This window comes from Bombus pyrosoma, linkage group LG10 (genome assembly GCF_014825855.1).
Source record: "Bombus pyrosoma isolate SC7728 linkage group LG10, ASM1482585v1, whole genome shotgun sequence".
Classification (NCBI taxonomy): domain Eukaryota; kingdom Metazoa; phylum Arthropoda; class Insecta; order Hymenoptera; family Apidae; genus Bombus; species Bombus pyrosoma.
In genome coordinates, this window is record NC_057779.1 from 2,145,528 (window position 1) to 2,156,774 (window position 11,247).

General features: G+C 44.0%; 1 protein-coding gene and 1 non-coding gene across 2 annotated transcripts; one reads left to right on the plus strand and one right to left on the minus strand.

The window, feature by feature from the left end:
* The first annotated feature begins 16 nt into the window (after positions 1–16).
* Positions 17–4,741, plus strand: LOC122572095 (trichohyalin-like). Its single transcript, XM_043736683.1, has 2 exons — positions 17–2,960; positions 3,322–4,741. The coding sequence occupies exons 1-2, from the start codon at positions 2,693–2,695 to the stop codon at positions 4,656–4,658; spliced, it is 1,605 nt and encodes a 534-aa protein (XP_043592618.1). The 5' UTR covers positions 17–2,692; the 3' UTR covers positions 4,659–4,741.
* Positions 911–1,054, minus strand: LOC122572250. Its single transcript, XR_006318427.1, has one exon. It is a non-coding gene; the product is annotated as a U1 spliceosomal RNA (small nuclear RNA).
* Positions 4,742–11,247: the final 6,506 nt, after the last annotated feature.

Here is an 11,247-nt window from a genome sequence, read left to right on the forward strand (position 1 = left end):
CGAAGATCCCCGACGATCAAGCGACACATATCGCCTTTGTGAATGTGTACTCTAGCCGGCTTGTTCGTTCACCCTCGAGCGATTCTTTCCGTTGTCCGAGGAACACTTTGGGGGGGTTACGTTAAGCTCTGCGCAATAAGAAATGTCAATGTCTCAAGAGAGGATTCCTGGCCGACTATTCCGCGATGGAACTAGGTGAGTTGGACGACGTGCTGCGCGCCACTCGTCAGTTTCTCCGGCAAAGACTTCTCATCTGCCTCTTTCGACGAGCGACCGCTCCTTACAACGTCTGTCTCTTCGTTCCTTGAGCGCGACACGTACGCCAGCAACGCGGCTTTTCACCGGTCGAAGCTGCTGGTTTAAAGAAGACCTCGTAATCGTCACGTTGCAGAGCTAGTCCACAGAAGTAGGTCGCGTGTTACGCTCGATTTCAGAGGAACGAGAGATTCGATGATGCTAGAAGGTGGAGGTTTGAAGGTGTTGAAGATGAGCTTTCCGCGAAGATGATTGGTTCTCGTTGTGGAGACTGAGGATTGGAACAAGGATTCGTCGATAGACTAGGTCTGTGACTTTTGAGGTGCTCCAGCTGCACAGTATCTTGGTAATTAGGATGTCTCCATGCAGAGGATGTTTTACCGAGAGATCGTACCAGGATTTTACCTAATCTGGACCATCAGAATCCTTTGATTTTTTTTTGCTACGTGAGAAATAGCATATTATCAGATAAATATTTTCTCAGCCTTTCCAATTATTTCCACTTCTCTTGCATCATGCAAGTATTATTTTACATCATCTGCTTGAGTAAAAAATGTTGTATCATATTTTACTCGTTTAATTAGACAAAGTAACGCGATTGCTTGATCGATGAAAATTGTACGGGGCTTTCGTTGAGAGATTATGACATGGGGTCTACGCGTTCCCGCGAGAACCCCACATTATCAAAAATTTAACGCACAAATACTCACGTTAGGAGTATTTACAGGCTTCAGCTTGTGGCCTCATGCCTGGGGGAACCACCTCGTTGATCATGGTATCCCCTGCGCCAGGTTAGTATGGTACACGCCGATTACCGGCCCAGTGATTAGCACTAACGATACCATAGTCACATTCGAGAAATCGTTGAAAACGAAACTCCATCCATCGGCAATCAGGATGAACTATCTATAATAATTGAATAACGAATAGTTCGATCCAGTTACCAGGCGGCTGAGGAAATTTTCGCGCTTCAATTTGGCGCAATTCAGTTTCCTCTGTTCTTAGTGAAACTTTTAGTAACTGTGAGGTGAATATAAAGAATTTTTTATTTACTTTTTTGTTTATGTTCTTATTTATCCTATGTTCAGTTTTCTTGCCTTACATCGAGTACAATAGATTCAATGTAATGAAGAATCTGTCTTCTTCTTTCTTACAGCGATTTAAGGTACGGCCCAACCGCAAGATACCAATCATATTTATTTATTGCTCTCACGTTTGAAATTAATTCAACAAGATTCACGATTAATTTTTGTTTGTTTTGTTTAATTGTTTTTATTAGTTCCTTCTCGTCCAAGACAATTGCTTTTCTCGCGCGACAGTCGTTTTGTAGACCTTCGATGAAATTTCACTGCGAACAAATATGCATAGCAAATGTATGGCCGCGTTTCACTCGAGAGAAACCGGAGCCAGGGCGTGTAATTCCTGAATCGACGCGTGCAGCCACCCCGTCTACCGGTGAAATTTCCTGCCTAAATCGGGGATATTGTGAGCTTGATTACTTCGATATAGATATTGCGTTACAGTCATGGCTGGGGGCGTGTAATCGAACTACACGGAGTCTCGTAAACTCGATGAACTTGAAAGACGAGCCAACGTCGAAGTCTTGAACTTCTGACGGCGTGCAATGTTAGCACTTTGCCGTCGAGTTTGCGGCCTCGCTCCTCTCGCTTCTTGTCTCTGCCACCAGTCTACTGTTGCTTCTGATCCGACGATTTCCCCCTGGTAATTGATTTCCCGTGTGTAAACGTGGTCAAAGGTGCTCGATGGTTCAGTGAATTTTTAACATTTCTTTGACGCGAAGTCAAGAATCCTGCAGAGAAAATGTTTGCCGTACGTTTTTCAAGCAGAGAATAATTAATCCGAACTGGATAAAGAAGAAAGTGAAATAGCAAAGTGGCAATTTTACAATCATGTATTCATATTTTTATTTGAAATTGCTTCAGGTTTATTGCACTTTTTCACCAAGACAGATTACTAACTAATTAATTAATAATTATTATAACTAATTGAAAAAGAAGCTGAAACCAATTCGTCTAAGAACCAGACGAATACAACGATATGCTCGGACCACTGAACGTTTGACGGGCACGCGAGAAAAACGGGCCACCCCATTGATAGCCCATTAATTCCCAGTAATGATCCAATTACCACGCCGAAGTCGGCCCTTTAGAACACCTATTCACCACCTTGGAACGTGTTCGTGCGCATCAGTCACGTTCCACAGCATTGAGCAACATCCAAGTGTACCCAGCCTAACCGAACCGCAACCAGACCACCGTTGCAAATCAACCCCCGCCCTCTCAACAGGTTCAAATATTAATTCAATAGGACTGGTCGTCGTAGTAACGGTAAACAGAGGTTCGCTCTCTTTGACCCGCCAAGGATCGTAGCGTTAGACGTCCATCGTTTCAACGTTTCTAACCTCCAGTCGAACGAGATGAGTTTCTTCAAGGTGGAGGAGACGCAATGCGGTCCTCTGAAGCCGAGGAAGTATCCTACGGTTGCAATTGGTAGTCTGAACGCGCCTTGGGGATACAGATTGCGCGAAAGATCGGGTTGCAAGACAGTGAAGATCCCGGAATCGTACGAGGAACATCGACTGCAGAAGGAGAGGGAGTATGAACATTTGACGAAAATTCTGGAGTTCGAGAACCAAACGAACAACAGAATCAAGAAGAAGAGCGTGTGGCAGCGAGTTCAGCAAGGTACTAGTGAGGGACGTTAGGTTGTTGATCAGCAGGACGCGTATTGAAGTAAGAGGTGCGTGCAGGATTAGCGATGGTGTGCTTGTAGTTGTATGGCGTATGATGAGAAGGATTGGGAATGCGGTGTTTTTAAAATTAGGTGAAATGTTTAGAGGGAAGGGAGGAAGGAAGGAATTTTAGATTTAGAAGACTGTAAATCATTTAGAAAATTAGAAAAAGAATTCTCTGGGTTGTTCAAAATTTAAGCTTTGTTAGATCTTCCTTTCCTACTTCTACAGAAACGTTAATATCGCCGATAAAAATGTTATAACTCATCCTTTTTCTCCAATAAAATCACTGTCAAGAACCGATGATTCTCCAGGATTAGCATCCTTCGAGGACGGCGTGAATGCGCGGCGAGAAAAACTTCGCGAGTTACTGTTGAAAGAAGAGATGGGGCTGATTCACGAGGTGATATACCAGGCTCAGCACGGCGACGACGCGAGGATGGACGACATGCGTCGTTCGATAGAAGAAATCCGCAAAGAAGAGGAAGAGAAACGTCTAGCAGTGGTAGCTGCGAAGAGAATGCAACAGTATATAGCTCAATGTCCAGAAATTCGTAACAGTCGCTCGAAGAAATCAGTGATCGATGCAAAACAGGGAAATCTGGCCCAAATGGCGGCTAACGAAGCCAAGAGACAAGCAGATAAAGAATTGGACAATCTCTGGCACCAGTTGATGTTGAAGGAAGTGGAAGCGAAGAAACAGAGAGAGGTCGAGGAAGCGAAAAGACGTTGCCTAACGGAACAAGTGAATATGACCATCCTGGCGAACCAAGTAGCAGGAAAGTTAGCTCTGGAGGAGCAAAGGAAGCAAATACATATGGAAGACAGAGAGCATATGCAACGTCTGATAGAGAAACTTCGCGAAGAAGAGCTTGAGAAGCTCGAGAAAGAACGTCAGAAGAGAGAGGAGCTGAAGAAGGATCTACAGGAACAGATTCTGGTAGCCAAGCGAAAGTTAGCCGAGCAGGCACGCCATGAAGCGGAAATGGACCGCTTGAGAGGAATCATCGCTGCGGAGGAATTAGCGAAAGAGCAGTCTGCCATCAAAGAGTCCAGTGCGGCTCTTCGTAGAGAATTACTCGCTTATATCGAATATTTGGAAGATTTGCGGAAAGAGGAAGCTAGAAGAAACTTGGAAGTGGATAGAATAATAGAAAAGTCAATGCAGGACACTGTTTGCAAACGAAATCTTGCGGTACAGAAATTCAAAGAGGCTCGAATGAAGATTCTACAGGATGTTCTTCGAGGTCGCGAGGAACAACTGAGGATAAAGTGTGAGAATGACAAGAAGGAGATGGAAGCGCGTCAATTGGAAAAGGAAATGCTGGAGAAGCAAATAGAATCGGAGGCCAAGTTGACTACTTATGCGAAAAAAGAAAAAATGGAGAAAATGTTGTGTTATAGGAAGGATTTGGAAGAACAATGGAAACGGGCCGAGGATGCGAAGCGTAGAGAAGCTGAAGAAGATAGGAAGATGTATTTGGAGGAAATTAAGCGGCAAGAAGAGTATGAGAAATTGACAGAGGAATTGTTGGAAGCTTCTGACAATGTTACTCCGCATCCTTTTAAGATTTTGCTGAAGGAATGCGCAGCTCGTTATGCTGCGGAGAAGGAAGGACAGTGTTACTGTCCGCCGCCGTTATCCGAATAGAATTAATGATGTACGTGCAAGTTTTAATAATCGAAGGTATATTATATATATTTTATCGTATTTATAAATTAACGTAATTGATGTCTGAAGCGTGAATTTTTGTTTTCCCGCTCCGGAAGGATCCACGATTCACGTGGTGATCCATTCGAGCTGCGCGCACCATCTATGTCGTCGTCAGAGAAACTTTGAACGCGTTTGTCGCTAAGGTAGAACTCTGCTTCACTATTGATCATTCTCCTTTTTTCCGTATTTACGGCGCGCAACTTGGTGGCGCGATATTTAAAAATACCGGCAAGGGTTAAAAGTAAAAATCATTCAAAATAAACCCGTCGGTCGACGCAGACTTTCACGCTCCTCACGTCGCTGGAAATAAACTTGCAAAATAAACTGGCAAGAATCAATGGGCAGAAAATCTGCAGCTAAAGCAGCCAGTCACACGGAATAATAATAATCATCGCGATTCGCGGCAAACGAGCGTGTTATAAATTCCATCGAATTATACGAGACGATGAAATAAAACCGGCGTAAAAACCAAGCATCAGCGCGAATCGCGTGTAAATAATTCCATCATCGATGCGAATTATTTTCAGCGACGCCGTGGCCGCAATTCGCATTAAAATAATTACGCGCCCCGGGTTGAAGCATCGTTTTTTTTCCCTTTCTTCCGCGGCGAGATTTATACTTCGCTGAAAAACTGATTCGTTCTCGCGCTTCGGGCTCTCAGCGATTTTTTTCTGCCCCATCCTCCGCCCTCTTTTTTTATCTTTTCTCTCCGTTTTTTTTATCTGTTTTATATCTCTTTTTCATTTTTTAATACATATTTACAGCGGCACTCGTTGAATCTCCCCAAGTCCCTCCGCAGCTACCTTCGGGCGGTCGCTTTGAAATTCACGACGAACCAGCCTGACGTGCAAATTGACACGCCGATTGGATTAAATAACATAACTTGTCCGGTCAGGACGCGCCGCGCGTAAATTACCAGCCGTTTCGTTCGATTACTGGAAAACACGCGACGTGCTGAAAAGGAGAACGGATTTAATGAGCGTGCGCGCGCGATCAAAAATAAGACACGAATTAATCGCTCCAAGACCCATCCGCTTGACGATGATTTAACAAACTCTTCGAGAAGATGCATAGCATTTTCCTTTCTCTCTCGTTCCTGGTTCTCTTTCAACGCCTGCATGCTGCTTATCGATAATTTAATCGCATCAATTCTCGAAGAATACAATATCGTAGAAATTGAGTATGTGGTTATTAAAAAGAAAAGGGGATATAATTCCTAGAAAGTTCGAATCTTTATTTTACGTTTCAATATTAGGATATCACGAAGGGTTAAAAAGTCGCCTCTTTATGACTCGCATAATAATGGTTCTTTTTTCAACATTTCTGAAATAGTACGGAGTTTACGATGCCGTTTACCTAGCCTTCGTACGACCTTGAGCAACGTAGATCAAGATAATATTTTTTTATCTCGCCCCCAGGCGTTTCGTTATATCTTCGAAAGCGACGAAGGTATTCGAGATATTCCTGATAAATGATACAATCTGTATTTCGTATTACGCCTTGAATAATACCGCGAAGAAGGCTACCCTTGTTCCCTTTACCACGGTAGAAGCTGCTACAATAATGCACTTTCATGTTTCCGCTCGCTGCAAAATTGCTCTTTATGGTCACCCAACGAAGGTAATTTCCAGCAGGAATTTTAAGATTAAACGACGCAACCTTCAACCCCTCTCAATTTTTCCCTTATCGTAGTATTCCCTTAACAGCACACCGCGTGGGTGGTGCTGAACTTGCCGTGCGAGGTTTGTAACAAAAGCCGCAAATAGAAACAGTAGTTCCTCGGACAATAAACCACTTAACTTTTAGCTTTCTAACAGACGCAAATTCAATTTCCCTTTCTACATTTGCAACCCAGTTTGGCGCAATAAATCCAGCAGGTTTAGCTTGGTTTCTCCGAAGGAACCCATAAAAATCCCTTCTGTCCAGCCCTTTAGCGAGCTCGCAGAGGCTTCACGATGCAGCTGAAACGCCCAGCAGCTAGTCCCATGTATATTAAAACGCATCCCCGTTGCTATATTAAAATATTTCCGTTCGGTCGGCGAGCACGTCCCATAATTCCTGCGGGTGACGTCGTGCAGTTGCGAAAGCGTTCACCAAAGTGGAAAGCCGGAAGTCGCTGGCGTACAGGGGTGGACGCGTTTCCAAGTCGAAGCCGCTTAACGCGGAATTTCAAGCACGAATACGGTTCGACGCGGTTACGCTCGCGTGTCTTCGATGTGACGCGACTCCTCCGCTCGTTTCTCGATTATGGTCGTTCGTTTTTACGCGGTTATCTTTATAACGTCGTAGAAACTTCCTCTTCGTCTTGCCTCTCGACTTTCGAGGCCAGCCCCTTTATCGACTCTACCCCTGCTTCCGCTCCTCAGCGAGGCTTTCTTTTTTCTTTTCTTATTATTTCCTCCTTTTTTCTTGGCAGACTTCACCCTTTGCGTGTTTTTTCTCCTTGCACGCGCAAAGACCGTCGGAGCGATTAATTGATTAGCGATAGCGATAACGGTCGAAGGGCTGACTTTAGAGGGAACTAGGCTTGGAACGGTCTTTTTTTTTTAATATTCATTGAAAAATAAATGCACCGAAACGATAGTATTGTGATTATCGCGTTTCTTGACGTTAAATAAGGATTTATATGCTTTTGGGATTCTTACATTCTCGGGTAATAATTGAATAGTCGTGGAGGAATCGATGGAATAATTAACGGGGGCGCGATAGTCGATAAGCAAGTTTTTTTTTTAAATTTGCAGGGAAATGGATTAAAAATTTATTAAAACATTTCTCGCAGAAGCCTGATTGGCCCACGTGGCTCTATTTGTTACGTGCGCATTAAAATATTCACTCGAACGCTTCTCGCGAGAGACTTACTATCACCGAGGTCCATCGACTGGTTAATCGATTAGATGGTCTACTTAACCCTTTGTCAGACTCAAAAAAACAACTCCATAAAGGAATTTACTTCGTTCCGTGAACGAACCGGTGCAAAACACGGGAATAATTTATCGTTTCTTCGTTGCTTCCTTAAAAACAGCGAGCCAATTGGCCAAAAATTTACGCCTTTGACGAATCCTCTGATTTCGTTATTAATTTGAAATTATGCTTGGTGGTTAGCATAAAATGTTTATAGAATCGTTCAATTACGCATAGGTCGTGGATATCTATGTAGATTCGTATTTTTATGAACAAGATTAAAGAATGGAAATGAAAATGAAAATTTATTACCTTAATTTGAATATTTTGCATGCTCGTTCTGTGCATTTTTCCAGCTTTAAATTTCCCGTAAATGCATAAATATCCGCAGTCTGATTACGAGCGTAAAAACGAGATGCCCGTCGTTCTAACCAAGTAAATACGATCACTTTATCGTCACAATTGTCAAGCAGTGTGTAATCAAATATGCTAAACCAGTCCAAAATGACGCGCATTATTTCATAGAGAACCGCATAGAGAACGTTCACTGAGACGTACACCTTCGTTCGTAAGTAATCCCCTTTTCTCTGCCACTTTACATCATAAATTCATATTAATTACGTATAACGAAATTTCTTTGCAAGACTTTTCCACGAAGAATCCACCAAAGAAATGACCATGGACGAATTACAAATTAATAAGAAAGTCTGCAACTAGAAACATGCAAAGTGGTTTCAAACTTTTGATCGTTAATGCGCGTTCTATTAAACACGAAAGGGTTAAATGCTTGATTTTTATAAAATACAATAACAATTGCAAACTTTCAACCGAGAGCGTAAATTCTGTCGTTCTACACTTGCTAAATCCATCGTTCACGCGACACGGTGATCATCGTCACCCTCGATCGTGAAACTTTCAGCCCTAACGAGGCGAGGGGTTAAACGAACGAGCGGTGTGTTCGATTCGAGGGCCAGCATGCGGTGACCGCGTGCATCCGTCGACGCATGTGATTGATCGAACAGCGTGCAGGCATTGCGGTTTGTCTCGGGGCCGACGAGGTTCGTCCCTGTAGGTTAGGGATGGCAGTTGCCGCGATCGCTTTGAACCACCCCGTCGGCACACGGCACAGCCTCCAACGGGCCGGACCGCGCCAAGACTTTTTTCCTCTCCGGCGAATCGTCTCGCTCCGTTGCCTCGAAGCGGTTGCACCTGCACACGCGTGTACGCTTCTTCTGGGACAGACGCTGGGACAAAGAGAAGATAAAAAGAAAGCGGAAGAGGCTAAAGACGGGTCGACGGAAGTAGACTCTTGATAACAGGGGATGAGAAAAAGAAGATTCTTGAAGAAGGGGATAGAGGTGCAGGGAGATAGCGGGATGAAAGGAGAGTGGGTGTTTAACGGAGGATGAGGGCTCGAGGAAAAGGTGCTAGGGCAGAAGAACGAAGGGGTAAATATTGAAAGCTTGGAGAGTACAAGCTGCTGAGATAAGCAACGGCTAATTGGGGAGATGTTAGCAAGCGGAAATATGAAGAGGAAGAAGAAAAAGTTGCAAAGCTGAATTTATTCGATGATTTCTAAACTACGTTCTTCGTATTAGATGATCTGTCGTTTGGAAGAGAATGATCTGTCGTTCTGTCACACGTCAAAGAGAAGCGGATGTTTAATAGAGAACAAGGGTTGAAAAAAAAAGGTATCGTGGAGGACATAGAAAAGGGGTAATATTGTGAGCTTGGTGAATATAAACTAAAAGAGATAAGCAAGGGTTAATCGGGGAAAAAGAAACGTAAAGAGGAGAGAAATCGTAACGACGATGAGTTACAAGAGTATTACCGAGCTATGTCTTTTATGTTGGATGATCTGTCGCTGGTACAGAGCCATATCCTGTTCGTGCGTGATCCGCTATACGACAACTTTCCAGACGTCTACTTCTGGAGCCAGACGACTCGAGACTTCTGCTTTCCAAGTCTGCTTAATTTGCTTTGCTCCTTTTCACCTGGAAAAATACAACAAACCCATTGAACATCTATGGATACAAACACACATATAGTTCTGCTACTTACAAACTTTTCGCCCTCGTACAAAGAGCAGAGTAAGCGAAACAACACTTGGCAAGAGTCACGAAAAGAACAAGGGAAGTAAACTTATAAGATCGAGGAAGGGAAAACTCTTCATCCGAAGAAGGGGTTAACGAGAGGCCGAGGAAGAGACGTAAAGGAGAGAAACCATCGAGGGAAAGAGCAAAGAGCAGGTCTGGCGAGAACGAGACGAGACAGAAGTGGAAGTAGAGAAAGAAGAGGAAGATGGTGGCCCAGAACGGGGATTGCGGACTCGCAGGAGCGAATGGACCTCGCCTCTGGGGATGTTCTTTTGACAGTCATGTCGCTGTCGTCTCCTAAGGTCCCCCGGCGGCGTTGCATTAATCTTCTTCTTCCGACCCCGCCTTATTGAAAATTCTACAGAGCGCTTCACAGTTTTTGCTACCGGTTCGCCCTTTGTACCCGGCGCACACCCCCTGGGACGTCACCTACGGATTCACCTGCGAAGTCGATCGTCGCGGCTTCCGTTTCGTCTCGTCTCGTTTCGTCTCGTTTCCTTTCGTTCCGCTGGAACGAGTCTTCAGTCTCAACGAATCCTTCCAAATGACGACCGCCAATCGCACGAGTAATTTACTGCCGACGAATTTCAACCGATTCCCTGACTTCGGTAGGTTTCCAGGTATGGGAGGGAGGAATCGAGACGTGCCCGAAGGGTTGCGAGAATTTACCACCACAAACAACGTATGTTTGGCAACGTGCAGACTATCTTAGATACAAAGAGGAAGTAGGTGTTGCTGCCTCGAGGTACGGAATCGCGAACATCTCTGACCTGATCCGCTGATATCTCAACCAGAAAGCGCGTTAACGTAAAAAATTCTGAAATAAATTTCTTCGAGTTTTACCACCGATACCATGCAAAAAGAAGCAAACGAGGGATATCATGCTGCAAGTTTGAAAAAGAAGAACCAATTTTGTACGAAGCACCTACGATACCACTGCTACACATTCTTTTCTTTGACTACTTTGCTTCTCGAAAGAATTCAACCTACGATTACTTCCTAATGGTATGTTTCTTCGTGACGTTAATGGTAATGCCTTCTGCTATCATTATACTACAACATTTTTTCCCACTTACGCAATCTAATTTCATGATATTCAGTTTTTTTATTCAAGACATCAAATAGTACTTAAAGAAATTATCAACGGATACGTAACTGAGACTATATTTTGAATCACTTTCGTGTCTCTGTTTTAAGAAACAAACGACAACCAGAATTTCGTTATGACGTACAGTGTAATCTATCTTCGTGGTCCTATCGTCCAAAACAGAAATAAAAAATCAAGAAGCGACAACCATGTTTCATCAACGAAACGCGGTATTAGCAGCGCGTTCGTTTTAATGTCACCGGAAGTGGCAGACTTCAGGAACAGCGTCGACGCCACGTAATTGTTCGTCGAAGAGGGAAACCGTACTGCAGCCGAAACTGGAGGCTGGAAACGAAATGAACGATCGAAGTTAGCGGTCGTTGAGGCGCGCGCGAGGATCGAAGCCGGCGCGGCGTTTTCACGCGCGTCTACCCTTCGCTTT

What these genes read in the sequence shown, in the direction of transcription:
- LOC122572095 (XM_043736683.1), top strand. Translation starts at nt 2,693, where the DNA reads ATGAGTTTCTTCAAGGTGGAGGAGACGCAATGCGGTCCTCTGAAGCCG. An exon ending in GTGGCAGCGAGTTCAGCAAG is followed by an intron (nt 2,961 to 3,321) that starts GTACTAGTGAGG and finishes ATGATTCTCCAG; the next exon opens with GATTAGCATCCTTCGAGGAC.